This window comes from Dasypus novemcinctus, chromosome 30 (assembly GCF_030445035.2).
Source record: "Dasypus novemcinctus isolate mDasNov1 chromosome 30, mDasNov1.1.hap2, whole genome shotgun sequence".
In the NCBI taxonomy this organism is placed as follows: domain Eukaryota; kingdom Metazoa; phylum Chordata; class Mammalia; order Cingulata; family Dasypodidae; genus Dasypus; species Dasypus novemcinctus.
Genome location: NC_080702.1, coordinates 29,263,471 through 29,290,091, shown reverse-complemented (window position 1 = coordinate 29,290,091; position 26,621 = coordinate 29,263,471). Strand labels below are relative to the sequence as shown.

The following is a 26,621-nucleotide window of genomic DNA, read 5'->3' as shown; positions in this document are numbered from 1 at the left end:
ACCAGGGGAACTCTCCGAGGAGCCCCACTCTCCCCAGGGTTGAATGACTCCCGGCTCTGCTGTTGTCTTGCTGTGTGACCCGGGGCTGGTGGTGCCCCATCTCGGGGCCTCGGTTTCCTGGGCTGGAAAATGGGGACAATGGGGTCCCTCTCTGGTTGGGCCATTGCGGGGTTAAATGAGGGAGCACAGACAATAGATCAGAATGCACGACATATGCCGAGCAGGTGTAGCCCCGTGGTTGAGCGCCCGCTTCACAGGTACAAGGTTCCGCTTTCAATCCCTGGTACCTCCTTAAAAAAGACACAAACAATTTTCATGTTTAACATACTAAATGCTTGGTAAATTTAGGCCATTTTTAGCTGTTACGGAGCGGACCTTTTTTTTTAACCTAATGGTGTGGCCAGGGGGTCTGAAAATCCATTCTGGGTCTACAGAATTGAAGGGGAGTGAGGGGCCAGGACTTTGGAAGGCATCTGCCAGGCCATACCCATTGGGAATCAACACTGTCATTTCCATAAGGATATTTTATAACATTCCCTAGAAGATTCTACATATGTAGGGGCCTCTCTTTGTTTCCTCATCGCTAAAGCAAATGCCACGCAATCAATTGGCTTAAGCAGTGGGATTTTTTTCCTCCCCCCTCCCTCCATTGTCTGCTCTCTGGGTCCATTTGCTGTGTGTTCTTCTGTGTCTGCTTGTCTTGTCATTAGGCGGCTCCAGGAACCGATCCTGGGACCTTCAGGAGTGGGAGAGAGGCGATTACTCTCTTGCGCCACCTCGGCTCTCTGGTCTGCGGCATCTCTTATTCTCTCTCCTCTGTGTCTCTTTTTGTTGCGTCATCTTGCTGTGCCAGCTCTCCCGTGGGCCAGCACCCCTGCGTGGGGCAGCACTCCCGCACGGGGCAGCACCCCTGCGCGGGGCAGCACTCCTGAGTGGGGCAGCTTTCCACATGGACCGGCGTGCCCTCTCCAGGAGGCCCTGGGCATCAAACCCTGGACTTCCCGTCTGGTAGGCAGGAGCCCAACTGCTTGAGCCACATCTGCTTCCAAGCAATGGGATTTTGTCGGCTCATGGTTTTGAGGCTGGGAGAAGTCCGAATCTAGGCGTCATCAAGGCGAGGCTTCCTTCCCATGGCTGGCATTCCAGGGCTGGCTGCCAGTGACCCGTGATCCTGGGCGCCTCTGTCACTTGACAAGGCACATGGCAGCCTGTCCCGGCCTCTTCTTCTCTTTCAGGGTCCCTTGACCTGCAGCCTCTTGCCTCCCATGGCTTTCTCTCTTTCTCTCTCTCTCTGAATTTCGTTCTGCTTTTAAAGGCCTCCTTTATAGTATAATAGGATGATGCGGTGGGCCACACCTTAGCTGAAGTCACCGCATCACAAGGCCTCCTTCTCATGGGTTACCCCCGCAGCAATGGGTCCCAACCATGCAGGACCCAGCAGCTTACGTGTTGAAAGAATCATTGCTTGTTTGGGAATTCATGTCCTTTTATTCTGCTTTTATACCACTATTTGGGATTTGATTTGTTTTTTATTTTTTTATTTCTCTCCCCCCACCCCCCACCCCCGTTGTCTGCTCTCTGTGTCCATTCACTGTGTGTTCTTCTGTGCCCGCTTGCATTCTTGTCAGCGGCATGGGAATCTGTGTCTCTCCTTGTTGCGTCATCTTGCATCAGCTCTTCATGTGTGCGGCGCCACTCCTGGGCGGGCTGCATTTTTTTTCACACGAGCCGATCTCCTTGTGCGTGGGGCTCCCCTACGCGGGGGACACCCCTGCGTGGCACGGCACTCCTTGCGCGCATCAGCACTGCGCGTGTGCCAGCTCCACACGGGTCAGGAGGCCCGGGGTTTGAACCCTGGACCTCCCATGTGGTAGGCAGATGCTCTATAGTTGAGCCACATCCACTTCCCTTATTTATTTTTTAATGATATGTTCATGTGGTCCTGTTACATGACGTGCGCTCGGCCGGCACTTCTCCAAATCGAGTACCGACGTGAAGCAAACCCCAGAGATGTTGTTAAACACAGATTCGAATTCAGGAGGTCAGGCGCGTCCGCGTTTCTAGCTAACAAGCTCCTGGATAAGGCCGAGCCGCCGAGTAATGAGACACCAGGGGGCAGAGCGAAGTAATTGTGATGGAGGCGCCTGGGCCCCCAAAATCCCCACAAATGAAACAGGAACTGGCCTGTGTGACTCCAGTGGCACGAGGGGAGTTTCTGGCGGCCACGATGTTCCAAAATGGGGGCCACCCCTTGGCACAGTTCTGGCGCCTCGTCGTCCTTCCGTTTGCCCGGGAGTCGCCTTCCAGGAGAACGTGCCGTATGTTTAAAGCATGCAAAAACGCTTTGTGTGCATAGGTAAAGCAGAGTTAACAGGAAAACGAAAGGCACAGCTTGGCGCAAGCAGGTTTTTTCCTCTACGTCAGGGGTGCTAGAAAGTCTTCAAGGGTAAAGTAGACTTCTTTCCCACCCCTCAGTGAGTGCCTGTATCCCTGTCCTGGATTCCAACAAGTCGTTAGAGGAGGGGGCTCTCCTGGGGGGAAGCGGTCTGGGGCGATCTGAGAAAGACCATCAAGAAACTGTCCGCAGCTAGGGGTCCCAGGGCAGGCTTCGGAGAGGAGCAGTCAAAAAGAACAGAGTGCGTTCAGGCTAAGAAGAGCAGGTGCAAAGGCCCTGGGGTGGGACAGCAGCTGGCTCGGGGGAGGACTAGAAGCAGGTCAGTTTAAACAGACATAGAGAGAAGCAGACATGGCTCAATGGATAGAGCATCCGCCTACCACACGGGAGGTCCGCGGTTCAAACCCCGGGCCTCCTGACCAGTGTGGAGCTGGCCCATGCGCAGTGCTGATGCGTGCAAGGAGTGCCGTGCCACGCAGGGGTGTCCCCCGCATAGGGGAGTCCCACACACAAGGAGTGCACCCTATAAGGAGAGCCACCCAGTGCGAAAGAAAGTGCAGCCTGCCCAGGAATGGCGCCGCACACACGGAGAGCTAACACAACAAGATGATGCAACAAAAAGAAACACAGATTCCCGTGCCGCTGACAACAACAGAAGCGGACAAAGAAGACACAGCAAACAGACGCAGAGAACAGACAACTGGGGTGGGGGGGAGGGGAGAAAAATAAATAAATAAATAAAACTTTAAAAAAAAAACAGACATAGAGAGAAGCGGACGTGGCTCAACTGATAGAGCGTCCACCTACCACATGGGAGGTCCAGGGTTCAAACCCAGGGCCTCCTTGACCCGTGTGGAGCTGGCCCATGCGCAGTGCTGATGCGCGCAAGGAGTGCCCTGCCATGCAGGTGTGTCCCCCGCATAGGGGAGCCCCACGCGCAAGGAGCGCACCCCATAAGGAAAGCCACCCTGCGTGAAAAAAGTGCAGCCTTCCCACGAGTGGCACCGCACGCACAAAGAGCCGATACAGCAAGATGACGCAGCACAAAGAGACAGTTTCCCAGTGCCACTGGATAATGCAAGCAGACGCAGAAGAACACACAGTGAATGGACACAGAGGGCAGACAACAGGCAGAAGGGAAGAGGAATAAATAAAATTTTAGAAATAAAAAATAAACAGACATAGAGAAAGTGATGGACAGATTGAAGGGTCAGCAGGGCCCTGGGGCCCCTCAGGGCACTGGGGGCCACAGAAGACATTTGCAGCCAAGTATTTAGCCGGGGACTCAGTGTAGAGCAAGCTCCAATGAATATTAACCACTGTTATTATAATTACTATTATTAGAATTATATCTACCACTTTTATTGAAGGAGGCAGAATGGCAAGGACAGAAGAGCTGGCTCTGATAGCGGCCAGGAAAATGTTGATTTTTATGTTATTTTTTTGCTTTGGTTTGGTTTTTTTTTTAACAGAAGTTGTGGGTTCACAGAACAATCCTGCCTAAAATACAGGGTTCCCATAGATGTGCCTATTGGCAACACCTTGCGGTGTTGTGGCACATTTGTCACAAGCAGTGATATCCTATTTTTTACTGTTGACTGTCCATGCTTTAACTTAGGGGACCTGTCCATGTACTGTAGCTCCGTGGATGAACCTAGAAGATATCATATTGAGTGAGATAAGCCAAACACAACAGGACAAAGACTGTGCTGATCTCACTGAGTTGAAGTCATTGGAATAAGCAAACTCAGAGAGGCAGAATCTAGAAGATAGGTTACCAGGTGACGGCATGGGAACACAGAATGGGAAGTTGAGGCTTAAAAGGTCCCGGGTTCCTATTGAAAATGAGGGAAGAGTCTTGGTAACGGACGGTGGTGAAGGAAGCATGACCTTGCGAATGCAATTAACGGCCCTGAAATGCACGTCTGCGTGGATATATGGGAAGAGAATAAAAACTTTACCGGGAACGGTGTTTGAAAGGCAACGATCAGCGCTTGGAGCTCACAAAGGCAGCTCAGCGGGTGGTGGGGGGCATGGACTCAAACCAGGCATCAAATTCCTGCCCCCCACCCTTGCTGGCTGTGTGATTTGCAGCCTGTCACTTCACCTCTCTGGGCCTCAGTTTCCTCATCTGTAAAACGGAGATGAGAGCAGCCCCTGCCTCCTAGGCTTGGTGTAAGGTTTGAATGAGTTGATGTATGCTGGTATATACGTGCTCCGCAGCGTTAGCTATGATCGGTGTGGATGTTGTCAGGTTTGAGCATTGGGGAATGTTTATTTCGCTGGTAGTAGAATTAAGTGCTCAGTATGTAGTTAGCTATTATTGTTGTTATAACTCTCTCTTTGATAGACATAAAAAGCAACTTTTTTTTAAGATTTATTTTATTTATTTCTCTCCCCTTCCCCCCTTGTTGTCTGCTCTCTGTTCATTCGCTGTGCGTTCTTCTGCATCCGCTTGCTTTATCCAGTGGCACCGGGAAACTGTGTCTCTTTTTGTTGCGTCATCTTGCTGTGTCAGCTCTCCGTGTGTGCAGCACCACTCCTGAGCAGGCTGCACATTTTTCGTGCAGGGCGGCTCTCCTTACGGGGCGCACTCCTTGCTCATGGGGCTCACCTACGCGGGGACACCCCTGCGTGGCAGGGCACTCCTTGCGCGCATCAGCACTGCGCATGGGCCAGCTGCACACGGGTCAAGGAGGCCCGGGGTTTGAACCGTGGACCTCCCATGTGGTAGGCGGACGCCCTATTGACTGACCTAAGTCCGCTTCCCTGCTGCTCTGTTTTTAGGACAACTTCTTTTGATGCTGGCCAGAGGATTTAGGTTCTCTTTGAAATGATAATTCGACCTGTTTTTTGTTATTTTGCGAGGGGGGTGTATATCTCTCTATTAAGGGGAAAAAAATTCTTTTAGATTCCCAGCCAGATGTTCATCTGATGCTCACCATCTCAAAAGGAGCCACAACTGAGTTTGAATTCAGATGCTTTTCGGGGGCTGTGCAAGACGTTGGGGGGCCGGGTGTTTAGAATTGCTGGATTCATTTAGCCACGGACTTGCCGCGTTCACCCGTGCTGCCCGCACTCCGTTAGGTTTGGAGGGCCTGAAAGCTTTGGGGTTTCTCTTGCCTTGTGGCCGCATCGCAGCTCTTCCTTCAGTCAGCTTCTCTTTTCCGTGCCTTCGCCCTTCCTCTCCTTTTATTGGGGTGCTTGTTGCTGGATTTAGGGCCAAGGATGATCTCATGGTGAGATAGGTAACATCTGCAAAGACCCTTTTTCCAGTTAAAATCCCCTTCCCCGCTTCTGGGTGGACGTATCTTTTTGGTGGTCCCCTATTCAATTCACTAATACTTCTGTCCCCCCCAAAAAAAGGAAATTCACATCCATCCCACAGACAAAATACATTCTAAGATCCCCCAAAATCTTCTTTTTAAGATTTATTTATTTATTTCTCTCCCCCCCCCACCCCGGTTGTCTGTTCTCTGTGTCTATTTGCTACGTCTTCTTTGTCCACTTCTGTTGTTGACAGCGGCACGGGAATCTGTTTGTGTCTCTTTCTGTTGCATCTTTCGCACTGAGTGGCTCTCCTTACGGGGCACACTCCTTGCGCGTGGGGCTCCCCTATGTGGGGGACACCCTTGCGTGGCACGGCACTCCTTGCGCGCATCAGCACTGCACATGGGCCAGCTCCACGGGTCAAGGAGGCCCGGGGTTTGAACCGCGGACCTCCCATGTGGTAGACGGACACCCTAACCACTGGGCCAAGTCCACCGCCCCCCAAAGTCTTAATCCATTAGAGCATCAGCTCCAAAGTGCCAAATCTCTTCTTCTAAATCATCTGATTGAGGTCTGACTCCGGGGAGGGTCCCACGTGGGGCAGAGTCGCCCCACCTGTGACCTGTGAAACCAGAAGACAGCTGTCTGCTTCCAAACCCAGTGGTGGGGCAGGCAGTAGCCAACATTCCCATTCCAAGCGGGAGAAATTGGAAGGAATAAAGGGGTCACCAGTCCAGCAGGGCAAAAATCCATCAGATCTCAAGGCCTGGAAATAATCCTCTGTGGTTCTAGGTCCGTTGGCACATTTATTCCTCGCAGTGGATGAGGAACTAACGTTGAATAACTCACCGCTGGTTATGCAGCTAAGCCGTGGTTGAGCCAGACTTTGAACACCGGCCGGCTCCAGGGACGTTATTTTAATCTCCAGGATTTAAGGAAGGTTCTCACACTCTTCTCCCCAAATTAAGGATGAGGGAACTGAGGCTTAGAGAGGTTCATCAAACTCCGTAGGGTCCCACAGCTAGCGCAGAGCCGAGACTCACACCCGAGTCAGCCCATCCTCCGAAATATAAACCCAGGAGCCACTCATGTAACTGGGAAGTGAGAAATTCGCCTGTGTCTTCCCCCGTCCCTGCGCAGCCACGGAGAGACGTTTTAACTGCCTCGGTTTCTTCTTCTGGGAAGTATTATTAGAAGCATCCCACTTACCTACTTCGGTCTGAAAATAAATTACCTTCACCTCTCCTCTGCTTACTAAAATCACCATGGACTCTTGCAAGTTAAAATGTAAAAATAAAACAAGGAAGGTGGTGCCCGTGGTTTAGCCAGTGGGAGACCCTCCAGGGAAGCTGGCTTTTTTATTTCTTATGTGTTATGTGGGATCCGTGAGCTCTGGGCCTCTAAGGTCCAGGGGCTGCTGTGATTCCTGCGATTGCATCTCGTCTCCTGGGAACTTAATACACGTCCGCCACCCTTCCTTGGCTCACTTCTAGTTCCTGGAGTCATTGTGTGACGGCTAACAGCCCAGCACACCCTTTTCTAACGTAGCCATGAATAAGTGACTCAGCTTTTCCTAGGCCTCCGTTTCCTCCTCTGTAAAAGAGGATCAGTAAGAAAAAATTTTTAAAAAAGAAAACGGGAGCAATAGCAATCCCAACGACCCATGAGGTTATTTGTTAGAGAAGTTAACAAGTTGAGATAGAACAGGGTCTGCCTGATCCCACCGGCTATCGCAGCGAGGGTCGGGGTTTCCCAGCATCCACCACTCGTGCGCTGAGCGTTCTGGGAGGCGTCAGGCCTGCTTTGTCGGGGGGGGGTTAGCAGTACGGCGCCAGGGCTCCAGGCTCGGCTGCCGGTTGGCTGTGTGGCCTTGGTAGAGTCCTTCCTCATTCTGGGCTCCCCGTCTCCTCCGTTGTGAAACAGAGAGGCTTAACGAGCAACACATCAAGGCTGGCGCATGCATGCTCAGTAAGCGTGAGCTGTTTGGGGGGGGTTCGGGGGGCCCGGGAAGCAGAATCGGGGGTCTCCAATAGACAACAGGATGTCCCGGAAACAGACTGCCTGGTTGCCACCTCGGAGTCTTTGCACTGGACTGGGGGATGGGATGGGGTCCCTTATTTGAGGGGTGAGAATCTAAAAGGGGAAGGGTCTGCAAACTCCCAGAGCTCTGTGCAGGGAGGCAGAGCCACAGAAAGGACAGACCTCGGATTCCCCGGGGAGGTGCCAGGAGGGCTGCAGTTCCCCAGCCAAAGCTCACCGGGGCCACGGTCCCCGGGGCCTCTAGTCGGCTGGGGATGAGTTTGCAGCGGCGAGGAGAAGGCCCCGGAGTCGCCCAGGGAGGCAGGGGCCGACGGGACCTCTCCCAAGACCTCGGGGTCTCCTCGGGAGAAACGAGGCCATTCTGCCATCCTTGGACAGTAACTGACCGGGCATCGTCCGCGCTCCCTCTTCTGGGTGCTGAGAACCCAGCCGAGAACAAGACAGGCAAAGGAAAACCCGCTGCCTCTGCAGAGCCGGCGTTCCGCTGGGCCCTGAGGGAGGAAATTTGGCTCTGGACTCCTCTGAGTGCTTCCGCTCCTCTCTCTCTCTGCGTGGTGGTCGTCATTGGAGTGCCCGGGAGGCCAAACTCCTGCCCGCCGCCCAGCGCGCGCCCCCCGCCTCCACTCTCCACTCCCCGGCCCCACGGGGCTCGGCTGCCTCGCCGGCCGCCGCCCCAGGCCCTTTGCACTGGCTGTTCCCTCTTCCTGCGGTGCTTTTCCCCCCGATCGTCTCGGGCCCAGCTTCCCGTTGTCCTGAGTACCCAGCCAGTCTCTCCTCTTTCTCCAGCCCACCGCTCTTTTATCCCTGCGGGGAATTACCTTGTTCACCGTCCCAGCTGTGGGGCCTCGGGAGAACGACTCCATCTCTCTGAGCCTCAGTTTCCTCACTGGTAAAATTTAGAGGGGGGAACAGATGGCGCTCTGCAGTTGAGCGCCTGCCTCCCACATACTAGGTCGTGGGTTCGATTCCTGGTACCTCCTGGAAAAAAAAAAATTGTGCCTTTTAGGGCTAAGGATGCAAGGGTGTTATGGCGAGTCAGGAGCTTAGGATGGAGAAGTGGGAGTGGCTCAGGTGACTCCCGTCTACCATATGGGAGGCCCCGGGTTCAAATCCCGGGGACTCCTGGTAAAGGCAGGCTGGCCCGTGCCGCTGCAGAGAGCTGACGGCAGATAGCGAGCCTAAACGACAGGGGCGGGGAGGGGGGAGAATAAATAATGAAATAAAATAAATAAATGTTTAAAAAACAAAGCTTAGGGTGGCACCTGGGGCTTTGTGTTAACTAAAGTACTGATTTCTATTAACATTTGATTGCATTGACGTGCATCTGTTGCCTAACTGGAATGTTCGGAGGGGGACACAGACGTTATAAGCTTTTTTTTTTAATTGTATTTTTTTGAAGATACATAGATCACAAAACATGTTACATTAAAAAATATGTGAGGCTCCCACATACCCCACCCCCCCCACTCCTCCCACATCACCAACCTCTTTCATCATTGAGGCACATTCATTGCCTTTGGTGAATACATTTTGGAGCACGGCTGCACCCCATGGATGATAGTTTACATTGTAACTCACACTCTCCCCCAGTCCATTCAGTGGGTTATGGCAGGATATATAATGTCCTGCATCTGTCCCTGCAATATCATTCAGGACAACTCCAAGTCCCGAAAATGCCCCCACATCTCATCTCCTCTTCCCTCTCCCTGCCCTCAGCAGCTCCCGTGGCCACTGTGTCCACATCAATGCTACAATGTCTTCTATCACTAGTCACAATAGTTCCCTGGTAGAATATCGGTAAGTCCACTCTAATCCACACTCTCTTCCTCCGTCCTGTGGACCTGGGGTGGTGGCGTGCTGGCTCAGCCTCACCGCTGAGGAGGTCGCACCCCGACAGCCCCTGATACGCCCCAGCCCTGCCCGGGAACTGACGGCCGACAAGGGAGGTTTCGGGTCACGCGCTGCAGGTCCCGGCAAAGAGTTATTGTCCCCCTCTAATTGGTTCTTTCCCCTTTTCTCCCTGCGGGAGAGGCCTTGTCCTTCTGAAAGCTTCTCTCCCAGCCGGCAGAGCCCCAAGCTGGCCCCCGGGAGGGTGGGAAAGCGGCGCTCGCCCACCACGTCCGTGTCCTCAGCGCACTGGTCAACCCTCAGGGCCCCAAGAGAGAAGGGGCCGGCGGGGGTCTCCCGGGCCCCGAGAGAGACGGGGCTGGCGGGGGGTCTCCCGGGCCCCGAGAGAGACGGGGCTGGCGGGGGTCTCCTGGGCCCCGAGAGAGACGGGGCTGGCGGGGGTCTCCCGGGCCCTGAAAGAAATGGGGGTGGCGGGGGTCTCCCGGGCCCCGAGAGAGATGGGGGTGGGGGTCTCCCCGGCCCAGAGAGAGACGGGGCTGGGGGGGGGTCTCCCGGGCCCCGAGAGAGACGGGGGTGGCCGGGGTCTCCGGGCCCCGAGAGAGACGGGGGTGGCGGGGGGTCTCCCAGGCCCCGAGAGAGACGGGGATGGCGGGGGTCTCCCAGGCCCAAAAAGAGACGGGGCTGGCGGGGGTCTCCCGGGCCCTGAGAGAGACGGGGGGGTGGCGGGGGGTCTCCCGGGCCCCGAGAGAGACGGGGGTGGCGGGGGTCTCCTGGGCCCCGAGAGAGACGGGGCTGGCGGGGGTCTCCCGGGCCCTGAAAGAAATGGGGTGGCAGGGTTCTCCCGGGCCCCGAGAGAGACGGGGGGTGGCCGGGGTCTCCCGGGCCCCGAGAGAGACGGGGGTGGCGGGGGTCTCCCGGGCCCCGAGAGAGACGGGGCTGGGGGGGGGGTCTCCCGGGCCCCGAGAAAGACGGGGGTGGCGGGGGTCTCCCAGGCCCCGAGAGAGACGGGGGTGGCGGGGGTCTCCCAGGCCCCGAGAGAGACGGGGGTGGCGGGGGTCTCCCAGGCCCAAAAAGAGACGGGGCCGGCAGGGGTCTCCCGGGCCCCGAGAGAGACGGGGGTGGGGGGGTCTCCCGGGCCCCGAGAGAGACGGGGGTGGCGGGGGTCTCCCGGCCCCGAGAGAGACGGCAGCGTCCGTCCCCTCATCCTAACGCGCCCGTGGGTTCTTTCTCCCTGGCCCCCCGCCACAGAGAGAACCAGGGCCCCCGGGGTCCCCGTGGCGGGCCCCAACCTGTCGACCACCCGGCCGATCCAGCAGGACCCGGGGCGCCCAGGGCCGCCGCCGGCGGAGGACATGGACAACCTGAAGAACAGCAAGCTGGCGACCGCGGGCTCGGCCGGCGCCCACGACAGCCGCGCCGCGCCGCCCGCCAGCCCCGCCGCCGTGGGCAACAGCACCGAGCCCGGCGACAGCCGCCGCACCCCCAACCACCCGGGCAAGGCCCCCAACCCCGGGCCCCCCAAGACCCCCGACAACAGCCTTATCGTCACCAACCCCAGCGGCACGCAGGCCAACTCAGCGAAGACTGCCAGGAAACCCGAGCACACGGCCGTGGACATGCCCCCGGCCTGCCCGCCGCCCCTCAACCACACCGTTGTCCAAGGTGAGCCTCCCCCGGACCCCAGGCGGCCGCCCCCTTCCCCCGGGAGAGTCGGGGTTCGCCTGGAGTTGCCACCCCCACGGGGCCTCCGGGGGAATTAAATGAGATACTATACGGACACGCGTCCGGCGCAGACACGCTCACGAGGAAGGGCGAGCGGATGTCCCGCCGCCCCGTATTCCCATCGCGAGCCACCGCGTCCGCGGAGCAGGATGGAAATGGGGGGTTTCGGACGATTCTCAAGGCCAGTGCTCTCCAAAGAAATGGCTGCACCCCGGTTAAGCGTTCTAGTTGTACAAAAGCAAACCTGATTTAAAAAGAAAAACTTTTAGAGTCAAAAGAAACTGGTGAACCGAAAAAGAGAGGGACCAGGGAAACGAATTTAGTTTTTTTTTTTAGGAGGGACCGGGGATTGAACCCTGGACCTCATATGTGAGAGGCGGGGGCTCAACCCCTGGGCTACGCCCGCTCCCCCCCTTGCGCTGGTCAGGGGAGATGTGCTCAACTGGGGGGCGACCCCACAGTGTGCCTGTGGCGAACTCGGTGTTCCCATGTGAAAATGGGGCCACTGGGGGGTCTCCCTGCATGCCTCCAAGGAACTGTCCAAAGGCCAAGCGGGCCGGGGGCAACTCCGTGTTAACATCCCAAGGGGGGCAGGTCCCACCAGCCTCGTGGCCGTAGAGAGATTGGGAGCAGGCAGCCGGGTGCCAGGTTTCAAATCCCAGCTCTGCCACTTCCCCGCTGTGTGACCTTGAGCAAGTCGCCTCACCTCTCTGTGCCTTCCCTGTAAAACGGGGCCGATGAAAGCGGCAAGCTCCGAGGGCGGCGCGGGGATCCGCTGACGTTAGAGGAAGCCCGGCCCGTCGCGAGCCCTTCCAGAAGCGTCGCCCGCTCTGGGGGGGACGCCGGTGGGAAACCGCGGGGGGGGGGCGCCCCCGTGTCGGTTCTTGTCCCAACAGTGAACAAAAACGCCAACCCAGACCCACTGCCAAAAAAGGAGGAAGAGAAGAAGGAGGAGGAAGAGGAGGACCCCGGGGAAGATGGCCCCAAGCCCATGCCCCCCTACAGCTCCATGTTTATTCTGTCCACAACCAACCCGTGAGTACAGCTCCTCGGGGGGCCAGGGCGCCCCGGGGCTCCCTCTGGGGTGGGGTGGGCGGACCCAGGCAGAAGGCCACGAGGGAGAGCTGCCTTTCGACACCCCGGGTCCCTAGAAACCCTGAGAAAGGGACGCCCCCTGCTCTGGGACGTTAGAAACGGCAGCCTCGAGCAGTGCGCCGCCTGCACAACCGTGCCTGGCCGGCCCGGGCCCCGAGCTCTGTTCCCAGGACCCCCCCCGGGACTTTGGATTCAGGGCAGGTGGGATGTGACAGTTCCTCGGCCCTCCGATTCGGGGCGTCCTCGAGGGAGAGGGAGCCTTCAGGGGAGAAATGGATGACGGCTCGGGACGGTGGTTTGAGGACGGCGTGTTCTCCAAGGGGACCCTTTGGGAACCCTGGAACCCCCAACCAAGAAGAATCCTGGGAAATGAGCTGGGGCGGGGGGCGGCGGGGAGGGGGCCAGCTCTTGGACGCGCGCCCCGCGCCCGTACTTCTTTATCGTGGCCCCGTGGAGTTGCTGCTGGGTTTATCCCCATTTGAAATGGAAGCAACTGAGGCCCAGAGAGTGACAGTCACGTGCTAAGGTGACAGACACGTGGGAGACTTGGGGTGGGGGCCAGGCGTTCTCCCTCCAGGGGCCCTATTCATAATTCCTCAGCTGCTCCCAGAATTTTAATTCTCACCCCAGCCTTGAAACAGAACCTTTACTCTTAGCTCCCCTCAGGAGATCGAGTGTTTAAGTATCACATTAGCGTAGTAAAGGCTCTGACAAGGCCTGCATTTCCTCATTTTCATTTATTTCTTTGAGCCCCCTGCCGGGCACCAAGGGTTTTGTTAACTCTTTCCAGGCCGCTTCACAGAGGAGGGCTCTGAGGCACAGAGAGGTTAATTAACTTGCGCAAGGTCACGCTGCTAATTAAAAGACGAAAGGAAACCCGGCTGGAGTTCTCTAATTTTGTTTGACCCCAGGCCAGCCACCTTTTGCCTGAAAAAAAAAAGAAAACCTTCCCCTCTCCTGCCACACCAGCCTGAGAATCGCGATGGGCCCCGAGAGTCACTTTGGGAATGACCCAGACTTAGAAAACAAGCCGAGAGAATGTCCTCCCTAAGCCCCCCCCCCACCCCCGGCTTTTCGAAGGGTGCCGGGACCCCAAGAAGCGTCCCCCACCGTAGAGCTCGATGGTCGGTTCGGGGCTCTGGGACGTGGGGGGTCTCAGGCGGCGGCGGGCGGCGCGCGAAAGGAGGAGGCTTGGCGAGCCCGTGGTCCGAGTGGACCCCTGCCCACCGCCCCGCGCCCCGCAGCCTCCGCCGCCTGTGCCATTACATCTTGAACCTGCGCTACTTCGAGATGTGCATCCTGATGGTCATTGCCATGAGCAGCATTGCCCTGGCCGCCGAGGACCCGGTGCAGCCCAACGCCCCGCGCAACAACGTGAGTCCCCCCCCCCCCCCCGGGCTGTGTCCCCCCCCCCCGCCCCCCCCCCGCCGCCCAGGCCGCTCCCTCCCGCCTCCGGGCGGCTCAGCGCTGGGCCCGAGGCGACGCTGGGGGACAGCGTCGGGCAAGGGTCGCGCCGCCCGGTTTTCGGAATGTCGCAACAGCCCTGTCTTGGTTTTGAGCGGGGTCCCTCGCAGAGCGCCGCAAACTGGGGGCGCTTCAGGCCCCCGGAAATTCAGACTCCCGCTGGCCGCGCTCAGGGGGCGCTCCGTGCCGGCCGCCGCCGGCTTCTGGGGTGGGCTGGCGACCCGGGGCGGTCCCTGGCGTGCAACTGCGTCATTTCACCCTCTGCCCCCCCCGTGTCCCCCAGCCGTGTCCCTGACGCCTGTCTGTCCTTCCCTCTTTTATAAGGACTCCGATGGTGTTGGATCGGGCCCCACCCTAACCCCCGTCGACCTCATCGTTTCTTTTTTTTAAAGATTTTATTTCACTCTCCTCACCCCTCCTCGTTGTTCGCGCTCGTTGTCTGCTCATCTTTTTTTTTTTTTAGGAGGCACCGGGAACCGAACCCGGGACCTCCCATGTGGGAGGGAGGCGCCCGATCGCTTGAGCCACCTCCGCTCCCTGCTTTATCGGGTCTCTCACTGTGTTTCCCCGTCGTGTCTCTCCATTGCATCGTCTCGTTGCGTCAGCTCGCCATCTCGCTCGTCTTCTTTAGGGGGCACCGGGAACAGAACCCGGGACCTCCCGTGTGGTAGGCAGGTGCCCAATCACTCGGGCCACCTCTACTCCCTGCTTTGTTGTGTCTCTCGCTGTGTTTCCTTGTTGCGTCATCTTGCCACACCAGCTCGCCGTTGTGCTCGTCTTCTTTCGGAGGCACCGGGAACCGAACCCGGGACCTGCCGTGTGGTAGGCAGGTGCCCAACTGCTCAAGCCACCTCCACTGACCTCCTCTTAACCAAGCTCATCTTCAAAGACCCTGTTTCCAAATAAGGTTTCTTTTACGGGACCGGCCTTAGACGTCAAACACGTCCGCGTCTGGGGGACGCGGTTCAACCCATCGCCGCGTCCCTGCCGGGTGGTAAAAAGCCTCTGCCTCGGCTCTTCCTTACGAGCGACCCCACTTGCCACCGTCCCAGGTCAGCGCCACCTCTGGGCAGCCCTGCCTCGGCCCGCATGGCTCCTGGTTGGGGAAAGCCACCCCCATTCTTGGGGGACACTCCTGTCCCCAGAGGAGGCGGCTGCTCTGCGCACCCGACCAGGGCCGCGGAGATGCCAGCGCCCCTGGCCAGAGCAGCGGCTGCCGGAGACGTGACACTGTGAGTGCTCTGCCCGGAACATTCGAGGCGTCTCGAGGGGGCAGCCCGCTCCCCCCCAAGTCACCTTTTCCAGCCTGACCGCAGCCCTGGAAAGAAAGGATTATCTGAACCCGACAGCATTAAAATTTAAAAAAAACAAACCCAGGAAACCCCGTTTGACCAATGGGGAAACTGAGGCCAGGGGAGAATGAAGCAACCCATCCGGCATCCCGTGGCCGGGGTTCAAAACGCAGCCTCCCCCCGGGGCGCCCGCCGCCGGCCTCGACGGCCTGCGTTTATTAAGCAACTACTGCGTGCCGTGCGCCGGCGAGCCTTGCCTCCCTGCCCCCTGCCCAGTGGGAATGAGTCGGTGCCAGGGATTTGGGTGGGAAACCGAGTCACAGACAGGCCAGGGCAGGGGCGGTGGCCTCTGCTGGCCCCTTCCCCACCCCCTCCCTGCCCAGAGCCGGGGGGGGGGGCTGAGGTGCGTTATTTCCGGCCCGACGCCGCCCTCTCTAAGTAGGTTAGGCGCCTGCGCTGGCTGGCACGTCCCCAGCCGTCACGCCCGGGGCGCCCGCCCCCGGCAGCTTGCCTTGCATTTTCCCGTCCTCCGCAGGCCTGGCCGTCGCCCCCCTGGGGACCTGAGCCGGGAGAAGGAAGGAAATAATTAGAACCCAACTCCCAGAGGAGGCTGGCAGCAGGGCAGGGCTCGGGGACAAACTCATTTCCTGCTTATTTCCCAAGAGGGGCTCACCTGTCCCCCGCCAGCTCTCGGTGACCCAAGAAGGGAGGGACCGGGCATGGTGGCCCCAGGGGCCCGGGCAGGGGCTTTGCAAAGCAGGGGCGCCCCCGTCCCCTCACCACTCCGTGGTGCCGTACACGTCTCTCCTTAAAGCCCCCCCACCTTGTCACAAACGCTGTGACCCCGTACTGCCAGCCGGCGCCCAGCTGCCACCGCCCCCTGACTTGTTTTTTTTTTAATTTATTTCTCTCCCCCACCAGTGGTCTGCTCTCTGTCCATTCTCTGTGTGCTCTTCTGTGTCCACTTGCATTCTTGTCAATGGCACCAGGAATCTGTGTTTCTCTTTGTTGCGTCATCTTGCTGCGTCAGCTCTCCGTGTGTGCGGCGCCACTCCTGGGCAGGCTGAGATTTTTTTGACGTGGGGTGGCTCTCCTTATGGGGCGCACTCCTTGCGTGTGGGGCTCCCCTACGCGGGGGACACCCCTGCGTGGCAGGGCACTCCTTGCGCGCATCAGCACTGCGCATGGGCCAGCTCCACACGGGTCAAGGAGGCCCGGGGTTTGAACCCTGGACCTCCCATGTGGTAGACGGACGCTCTATCCGTTGAGCCAGATCCACTTCCCAGCTTTATCTTTCTAGTTTTCCCACCCACAGGCAAATCCCTAAACCCTAGAATTTCTCTCTTTCTAATTTCTGGAAGAACCGTACCTCGCTCCTTTCATCCAACATCGTGAGAGCAGGGTGAAGCATTGTGGGTCACGACAGCCGTGCTTTTTCACTGCTGTATAATACTCCACCACCCACCGTGCCGTATTTACCTGTCCTCCTGCCGGCAGCCGTTTTGGGTGGTCTCCGGGGGCCGGGAGGCTCAGCACGCCCCAGGCTGGAGGTGTCCCCGCCCCAGGCACCCGGGCAGGAGTTTCTCCAGGCTCTCAAGGTGGGATGGCGGGCTCTGCCTGTGGCCAGCCTTGTGGGAACGTCGAGCGCACGTCCCAGCGGCCGTCGCGCTGCGTCCTCGCCAACACTTGGCATTGTCGGCTCTTTCGCTCGGCCGGTCTGGCGGGTGCGGCGTGGGGCCTCGCCTGGGGCTTGCGTCTGTCTGATGACGGGTGAGAGAGAGCGCGCCTGCGGGTACCCCTGAACCGCAGCAAGCTGCCGTGTTTTACGGTTCCAGAGGATCTAAGCGGGAGCAGTTTCCTGTGGTTCGAGCTACTCGATTTTCCTTCTGATTCCCTTTTGCCCAAATCATTAAGCGCTCCTGCTTTTGATTTTCCCAACTGCCCAGTCAGCCCTTTCCCCACTGCTCTACCCGCCATGCCTCCCATTCATTTAATAATGATTTAATAAGCACCTACTGTGTGCCAGGCGCTAAGCTAAATGTCGAGGCCGTTGCGCAGTAGGAGGTTGTCCCAGCCCTCCCGGAGCTCGCAGCTGTCAGCAAATAGCTCTGCCCACCGGCATGCTCTCCCATCACCACCCCCTCTGCCCACCCAGAGTCCCCCAGTCCCCAGAAGTCGCCCCGCCAGCCGCTCAGGTCTCCGATTCCCCTCTGGGTGCCACGTAGGACGCAGATGTGCACTCGTGCAGGACCCGTGCCGGCCCCAGCTCCTCGTGCGCTCATTTGACAAGGGTTTCCTGAGCACCTACTATGTGGCGTGGCCCAGTTGTGCGAGCCGGAGACACCTGTGAACAGGACAGACAAACATCCCTGCCTCCGTGGGGCTGACGGTTTGGGCGGGGGGGAGACAGACACGGAGATTGTCAATAAGTACATCAGGGAAGCGGATGTAGCTCAACTGACGTGGGAGGTCTGCGGTTCAAACCCCGGGCCTCCTTGACCCGTGTGGAGCTGGCCATGCGCAGTGCTGATGCGCGCAAGGAGTGCCCTGCCACGCAGGGGTGTCCCCCGTGTAGGGGAGCCCCACGCGCAAGGAGTGCGCCCCGTAAGGAGAGCCACCCAGCGTGAAAGAAAGTGCAGCCTGCCCAGGAATGGCGCCACACACACGGAGAGCTGACACAAGATGACGCAACAAAAAGAGACACAGATTCCCAGTGCTGCCTGATAATGCAAGTGGACAGAGAAGCACACACAGCAAATGGACACAAGAGAACAGACACCGGGGGATGGGGAGAAGAGAGAAATAAATTTTTTAAAATCTTAAAAAAAAAAAAAAAAATAACTACATCAAAGAACTTGTTCAAGGGGAGACACAGACTTGGCAAAGCAGGATCACCGGCGCCAGGCGGTGGAAATTTCAAGACTGGGGCTCGGGGGCAGCCGGGGGAGGTGACGGGGCAGAGCTCGCCGGGTCTTTGGTGCTACAGGGAGGACGTTGGCTTCTGCCGCAGGGAAGGCGGGAGCCATAGAGGGTGCTGGAGAGAGGAGGGGCGTGACCCGGCTCGGGGAGCTCCGGGCGCCCCCCTGGCTGTCCCGCTCGTTTGTCGGCGGCGGCTCCCTAGGGCTCCCGAGCCTGACGGAGTCAAGCCCCCACCTGCGTCACGAGCTGGTCACTCCAGAGGCGCCACTGGGGGGGGGGGGGCGCAGGCCGCTGGATGTGGCTCAGCCAGGCTTGGCCCTGGGGGAGGCGGCGTGGGGATGGACGAGAGGGCCTGGCTCGGTCGCGTTCAGGAAACGCCGAGTGGCAATGATCTCTCCCCCAGCGGGTCAAGGGCCCTGACATTCCCCCCAAGCCGCCTCCAGCCCCCACCCCCCACCCCCCCCCCGTGGAGCTTGGAACAAATAAAACCGGGTCCCTATCCCGTGGGTTAGCGAACCCACCCAGCAAAGGGACTTGGCTGCCACCTACTGGCGAGCGTCGCTCACGGCAGGCCAACTGGAGTTCTCTCGGAGAGAGGCTGCCAGGTCGCCCGTGTGCAGTGCACGCCCTGCGCCACCGTACTCGGCAGCCGTGTGGCACCTTCCGGTGGAGCCTCCGCCCCTCGGGGGACCTTGCCGGAGGCCCCAGCGGGTGAGAGCCAAGCCGTGATCCGCTGCCCCTCGCTTTTTCTCCCCCGCAGGTGCTGCGGTACTTCGACTACGTCTTCACGGGCGTCTTTACTTTCGAGATGGTGATCAAGGTGAGTGTCGAGAGAGCCGGGGCTGCAGGGGCATCTGCGCACTTGAAAGCGTCACCCTGGTGGCCCCTTAAAATGCTGATTGTATCTGAGGAGCAGAAGGGGGGCTCATGTGGCTGGAAGGGGTAAGCGAGGGGGGCGGTGGGAGCAGTGGGGACAGGGAGGAGACAGGCAGAGCACAGAGGGACTTAAAGGCCCCGGGGGCGGCCCTGGCATTTGTTCCAAGTAAGGTGGGGGAAGTGGACTTGGCCCAGGGGTTAGGGCGTCCGCCTACCACATGGGAGGTCCAGGGTTCAAACCCCGGGCCTCCTTGACCCGTGTGGAGCTGGCCCATGCGCAGTGCTGATGCGCGCAAGGAGTGCCCTGCCACGCAGGGGTGTCCCCCGCGTGGGGGAGCCCCACGTGCAAGGAGTGCGCCCCATAAGGAGAGCCGCCCAGCGTGAAAGAAAGTGCAGCCTGCCCAGGAATGGCGCCGCCCGCACGGAGAGCTGACACAAGATGATGATGCAACAAAAAGAAACAGATTCCCAGTGCCGCTGATAAGGATAGAAGCGGTCACAGAAGAACACACAGCAAATGGACACAGAGAGCAGACGACTGGGGGAGGGAGGGGAGAGAAATAAATCTTTAAAAAAAAAAAGTCAGGTGGGAGCCATGGAGGGTTCTAGGGAGAAGAGGGTGGCGCCCTGACTTGGGTGTTCCCAGGAGCCCCTGGAACAGATTTGGCAGGGGTGGGGAACCGGGCAGGAAACGGCTGCCCTGGTGCATGTAAGGATGACAGGGGGGCAGGGCCCGGTGGGGACCCGGGCGGGAGAAGCGGGTGAAGATGGGAAGGTTCTCGGGAAGGCCGGGGAGCAGAGCGCGCCGGCGGATCAGCCCGGGGGATGTGAGAGAGAGTGGAGTCAGGTGGACCCCCGAGTTTGGGCCTCGGATCTAAGTGCCTGAGCGAGCCAGAGCTGCCTTTCCGGGGCGCAGGGGGGTCCGTCCATCGCAGAGACCCCTCGTTCCTTCCCCAGAGGCTCAGACACCGGGACCCCAGTCCTCTGAGCCTGTAGGACAAGAAGGTTCTCCTGGAGGCCGGAAGGGTGGGGAGCAGCTCCCCAGGGTGGGGGGCGAGGGGCCTGAGCGCGCCCCCTCCTTCCTCCACAGATGATCGACCTGGGGCTCGTCCTGCACCAGGGCGCCTACTTCCGCGACCTGTGGAACATTCTCGACTTCATCGTGGTCAGCGGGGCCCTGGTGGCCTTTGCCTTCACGTGAGTCTCATCCCGGCCCGCCCCCCCCAACCCGGGGGCAGCCTTCGGATGGGGGGAGGCGCCCTCGGAGCGGGGACCCCCGGCATGCTGCCAGGGAGAGCTGCGGGCGGCTTTTTGCATGACGCCCACCGTGAAGGAGGAAGGAGATGGCCCCACCTTCCGCTCCTCACGCACCCGTGGTCCTCAGCCGCGTCCCCCCGCCTCTCGCTGCGCTGCTTTCCATAGACTAGACTCACCGGGACATCTCATCCCCCGTCCGCTCCACCCAACCCGCCGTCTCTTTGGGGAGCCCCTAAAGAGATGATCAGGAAACGAATGTGCATGAGGGGCCCTTCGGGGCGCACCCGGCGAGTCCCTTCGTGTGTCTTTCACGTCTCCTGGCGGTCTGAGGATGCTCCGCCCTCTGCAATGCCATGTGTCATCTTGCCTTTTCAAGACGGTGCCCAGGTTCTGGGTGGCCATTCCAAGATGGCGCCCAAGGGCTGAGCAGCCATTCCAAAAGAGTGCCTGAGTTCTGGGCGGCCATGCCGAAATGGCACCCAAGGGTTGGTACCCAAGGCCATTCCAAGATGGCGCCCAAGGGCTGAGCAGGCACTCCAAGAGGGGGCCTGAGTTCTGGGCGGCCATGCAAGAGGGTGCCTGGTTTGGGGCAGCCATTCCAAAATGGCACCCAAGTGTTGAGCGGCCATTCCAAGATGGCGCCCAAGGACTGAGCAGCCTTTTCAAGAGGGTGCCTGGTTTGGGGCAGCCATTCCAAAATGGCACCCAAGTGTTGAGCGGCCATTCCAAGATGGCGCCCAAGGACTGAGCAGCCATTTCAAGAGGGTGCCTGGTTTGGGGCAGCCATTCCAAAATGGCACCCAAGGGTTGGTACCCAAGGCCACTCGAAGATGGTGCCTGAGTTCTGGGCGGCCATTCCAAGAGGGTGCCTGGTTTGGGGCAGCCATTCCAAAATGGTACCCAAGGCCACTCCAAGATGGTGCCTGAGTTCTGGGCGGCCATTCCAAGACGGTGCCTGGTTTGGGGCAGCCATTCCAAAATGGCACCCAAAGGTCCAGCAGCCACTCCAAGATGGTGCCTGAGTTCTGGGCAGCCATTCCAAAATGGCGCCTGGTTTGGGGCAGCCATTCCAAAATGGTGCCTGGTTTGGGGCAGCCATTCCAAAATGGCACCCAAAGGTTGAGTGGCCACTCCAAGATGGTGCCTGAGTTCTGGGCAGCCATTCCAAAATGGTGCCTGGTCTGGGGCAGCCATTCCAAAATGGCACCCAAGTGTTGAGTGACCACTCCAAGATGGTGCCTGAGTTCTGGGCAGCCATTCCAAGATGGTGCCTGGTTTGGGACAGCCATTCCAAAATGGCACCCAAGTGTTGAGCGGCCACTCCAAGATGGTGCCTGTGTTCTGGGCAGCCATTCCAAAATGGTGCCTGATCTGGGGCAGCCATTCCAAAATGGCACCCAAGTGTTGAGCGGCCACTCCAAGATGGTGCCTGAGTTCTGGGCAGCCATTCTAAGATGGTGCCTGGTTTGGGGCAGCCATTCCAAAATGGCAACCAAAGATTGAGCAGCCACTCCAAGATGATGCCTGAGCTTTAGGCGGCCATTCCAAGATGGTGTCTGGGTTCTCGGCAACCATCCTAAGATGGCACCCAAGGGCTGACTAGCCATTCCAAGATGGTCCCCGGTTTTTGGCAGCCATTCCAAAATGGCACCCAAGGGCCAAGCAGCCATTTCAAGATGGCACCCAGTTTGGGGCAGCCATTCCAAAATGGCACCCAAAGGCTGAGCAGCCTCTCCAAAATGGTGCCTGAGTTCTGGAGCGCCATTCCTAAATGATGCCCCAGTTCTGAGAAGCAATTCCAAGATGGCGTCTGGAATCTGGGAAACCATTTCAAGGTGGGGCCAATGTCTGGGGGGAGAGCATTCCAGGATGGCTGCGCAGCCAGTAGCCGTTAGGGTCCTGATAGCAAATTAGTGCATTCCTCCAGTTTTAGACATTTGGGGCTGGATGAACAGCTCCTAACCCAGACACAGATCTTGGGGACCTTGTCTGCGCTCATCATAATGGATCATTCCCAGAAAAGACGATCTTGGGGGGATTTCTGACCCTCCTCGCCCCTTGTGGTGAGAAACCCAGAGCTTGCTCTGTGCCTTCATCTCCTGGATTCCTCCTCAGTGGATATGAAGGGCTCTTGGTCTTTTGACCAAGAATGAGGGCTCACTTTGTCAGGGGGGCCAGAGCAGTGGCCCGTTTCCAATTCAAGGACCAGAGTGGGCTGCTCTCGTATTCTACCCTGGAAACAAAATGAGGTTGTGTTAGAAGAGCAAGAAATACCAAGTTTCCGGATGCCTCAGTGCTGGAGGACATGCATCTCGAGGGATAAGGGACTGGTATTTTGACTCCAGCCCATCTTCCCCATTCCTCTTTGTCTTTCCCCTCCCCGTTTTATCTCTGTTCTTTCTCTTTCCTTTCTCTCTCTTGCCCTCCACTCTCTTCCTCTCTCTCTCCATTCCTCCGTCCCTTCCTCTTTTCTAAATAATTGAGTACTTATTTGACCATTAGAGCAATGAAAGAGAGCCTTTTAAAAATTCAGGAGGTTTAGCTCCATTATCATTAAGAGGTTCTCTAGGTTAAAAGATTTTGGCAAACGAGAGGGGAAAGAGTGCCACAAATAAGACACAGAGCCAATGCCCTCCATATATAAAGAACAATTGAAAATCAATAAGAAAATCCTAAATTTCAAGAGATGAACAGGCAAAGGATGTAAACAGAAATTTCACGGAAGGTTGGCAACTCAGAAAAATAAAAAAAAAATTCAACCTCATTGGAATTCAGGAAAATATAAAATAGAAACAAGACGCTATGGATTTCCTATTAAGGTACTGCCATTTTTTTTAAAATAACTTAAGATAATACAGTGTATATGAGAATGAAATGAAATAAGCCCCTCACTCCAACAGTATTTGAGCTGCTGCTAAAGGTGTCCGGCAGGCTCCACATTAGGCACTGAGAAAGTTTAAATTCTGGAAGTATGGAAATAACCTAAAGTGCTTCTCCACTCTGTCTCCCTCTCTCTCTTTCTCAGTCTCCCCCTGCCCCTTTCTCTCTCACTATCTCTTTGGCTGTGTCTCCATCTCCCTCCCCCTTTCTTTTTTTTTGAAGATTTATTTTATTTATTTCTCCTTCCCCCGTTGTCTGCTCTCTGTGTCCATTCGCTGTGTGTTCTTCTGCATCCACTTGCATTATCTGGTGGCACTGGGAATCTGTGTCTCTTTTTGTTGCGTCTTCTTGCTGCGTCAGCTCTCCGTGTGTGCGGTGCCACTCCTGGGCAGGCTGCGCTTTTCTCATATGGGGTGGCTCTCCTTGCAGGACGCACTCCTTGCACGTGGGTCTCCCCCATGAGGGGGACACCTCTGCGTGGCAGGGCACTCCTTGTGCGCATCAGCACTGCGCATGGGCCAGCTCCACACGGGTCAAGGAGGCCCTGGGTTTGAACCCTGGACCTCCCATGTGGTAGGCGGATGCTCTATCAGTTGAGCCAAATCCGCTTCCCTCCCTCCCTTTTTTCTCTCTCCCCCTTATTTTCTGTCTGTCTTTCTGTTGATCACTGTTTCTCCTTATCCCCCTCCTTCTATGTGTTGCTCTCCATCTAACTCTTTCTCTTTGTCTCTTCCTCCTATCGCCCCTTCTCTGTCCCTCCTACCACTGAGCTTTTGCCCCAGTGGGGCCATATTTTTAATTATACTGTGTTTCTAGACTTTCTGGAATTACAGTTAGACTCTGCTTTAAGCAAACCTCATCTGCAAAATAGAAATGCCACCAAAGATGGATAACGTGATACTTTACGTTACAGAAGAATCTGCCACAGGGAGTGGATTTCTCGGCTGGGTATTCTTTTTCAGTATAAAGTTAGACAAGGGCGTTAAAATTTTGCCCGCAACTCACCGAAACCTGGCACCCTGGCTGTAGAGTCAACCTTCTAGATTCATTTCACAGGGAGGTTAAGGCAACTCCCAAAGCGATCCCCTGCCCTTGGAAATCCCTGTTTTCAAAGGATTTTTTGCTTTCCTGTGCAAGAGAAAGGTTCTGTGAGCCTCCAAGAACTCATCAAGAGCTGGAGGGGCCGTGTGCCAGGAAGTTTCACGGCGTTTTGGAGGAGCTGGTAGCAGGGGTTCAGCCAGAAAGTACTGTTACCTGATGGGCACAGGGATGGGAGGGGAGACCCTGAGATCCCACCTGCTGCCAGCCTCCCCGCCTCACTGCTGAGAGTCCATCTGGTCCCGTAGAGCAGGGCTGCAGACCCAGCACAGCTGGCAATGCTCCTGGATCAAGCCACTCCTGCATGCGCAAAGGACAATCTGCCAAAAAAAAAAAAAAGGCCAGAGAAGGAACCCTCAAGCTGCTACTTTTTTCCTCCAGAAAAGTTTCAGAATCTTCCCCCCAGCTGCAGGTTTCTGGCCTCCCCCCTCCCGAGAGGATCTCTCTCTCTCCGCAAGAATTTTGCTCTTTGTCTCTCTTTATGAGCAGGTGGGCACCACGTCGGTGGGAAGCGGGGAGGGGGGCATGCCAAGGTCTCAAACGGAAGCACCCAGCCCCAGGGCCCTTTGCTTCTTTGCTCTCCGGTCTGTTAACTTGCTTTGTCCGTCTCGTGGGCCAAGGGCCGGGATTCCCAGGAGGCGTTAGACGGACCTCCGCGTTTTCGAAAAAGTGCTCCCCTCTGTTCTGTCTGGTGTCTCTCCGGATGTACAAATCTGTCCGCCTCTCTGTGCCTCAGTTTCCCCAGGAAAAGAAATCTGAGCTGTCGCTAGTCATCGATTCAGCCGCTATTGGTTTAACCCTCACAAACGGGCAGCTCTCAGTAGTCCCATTTTGCAGCTGAGAACACTGAGACGCAGTCAGGCCTCAGAAGAAAGTCCAGAGGCTGCAGCCAGCTATCCCACTCGGGGGTCCTTCCGTCCCCCAGCCCCGAAATGAGGCCCGGCAGCCCAGCTGGGCTGAGCTCCTCCCGGGGCCTGGCGGGGCCGGGAGATTAGGGGAAAGGGACATGGGACAGTTTCCTGGAACCTGGGCCCTGGATCTCCACTGCAATCCGTCGTCATCTCATTGGCAAGAATCTTGCTCTTCCGGCCTCTCGGGCTTGAGGCAAGGATTCGGCGTCCCCTGCTGTCACCGCGGCCCCCGTCTCGAGTTTGGGAAAACACGATCCCTGTGGCCCTCCAAGGGATTGTTTCGGAGCTCTCCCCGCAGTTTCCATCCTTCCTGAACATCCCTGTGTGTGTGTGTGTCCCCCGCGCCCTCCCCTCATCGACCGGGTCCCACGGCCGCGTCCATTTAACACACCATTTCACCAGCCATCCCACGTGTTCTCACGCTCTGTGCCCATGCATCGGGGCAGCCAGCCGACATTTCTCAGCAGCTGGCGGTTCATGATCCTTTCCTCACTGCCAAGAGGCCATGTGGCGCCGCGGCTCTTGCCCCAGGAGGGGACTGCGGGCTGGCACGGCTTTTGGAGCACCTTGATCAAGCCGTTCCTGCGTGCGTGGGAGGCAAACTGCCAGAAAGCCAAAAAAAAGGGGGGGGAGGGGGAGTAGATGAAGCGCGATGGTTGAGCACCTGCTTCCCATGTACAAGGTCCTGGGTTCGATCCCTGGTACCTCCAAAAAAAAATTAAAAACTTCACGCTGCTCCCTTTTTATCAAAACGACCCCTGCTGCTGCAGGCGTTTGTGGGATTCCCGTGGAAATAAGATTAGCGTGCAAGATGTTGTACCTGGGTTTGAATCTTAATCTCCGCTTCCTCGCTGTGTGTCCGTGGGTAGCTCATTCACCCTCTCTGGGCCTCAGCCTCCTCGCCCATAAATGGGCTTAACTGTGCCATCTTCCTGCCCCCAAACGCAGTGATGCCCGGAAGACTCACAGATATAACCCTAATCAGGGGTTAGGCAGGAAACAGCTATCATTGGAAGTCTCTCAACCATCCCTAATGTACAATTCTGCAGTAATTTCTGGATACGGTGATCTCTGAGAGCCACCAGATCCCATCAGAGGAACACAGTGGAGGAGGAAGTAGGGAAATCCAGTGGGTACATTTTATTAATTTTTTATATCAGTCTTACAAGTTCCTTGGTTAACACCAGATAACTACAAAATCATCTGCTTTCGTCAGCGGCTACACTCGCCCTTACTTTTGTTCTTGCCTCAGTCTTGAGGGACTGGGGATGCTGTCCACTCTGCGTCAGGCTGAGAAGGGATGTAGATATCCTGGGGCCGAGGAATGGAACCATTTGGCTTGCAGTTGGGCCTACTCTTTTGGGCGTGGAGCTGGTCCAGCCTCCTCGTTTTGTCAGTTGTCCAGGGCAAGCCCAGAGCACCGCAGGTGGGCCTTTTGGCCGCCCGGCTGCCGGATTTCAGGTCTCCACCAGCAGAGAAACGATCGGAAGGCTTTAAGTCTCTGAGACATAAATAAGGAAAATCCCAGGTTCAGCTAAAAGGAGAAGAACGGCG

General features: G+C 57.5%; 1 protein-coding gene across 1 annotated transcript in view; it reads left to right on the top strand.

Annotated features, from left to right (window-relative positions):
- Window positions 1–26,621, top strand: part of CACNA1A (calcium voltage-gated channel subunit alpha1 A) — a 247,894-nt gene that overhangs the window by 165,486 nt on the left and 55,787 nt on the right. The window contains 6 exon segments of the mRNA XM_058290314.1: window positions 10,802–10,814; window positions 10,816–11,215; window positions 12,172–12,310; window positions 13,615–13,744; window positions 18,806–18,865; window positions 20,012–20,118. Coding sequence (XP_058146297.1) covers window positions 10,802–10,814; window positions 10,816–11,215; window positions 12,172–12,310; window positions 13,615–13,744; window positions 18,806–18,865; window positions 20,012–20,118 — 849 coding nt within the window.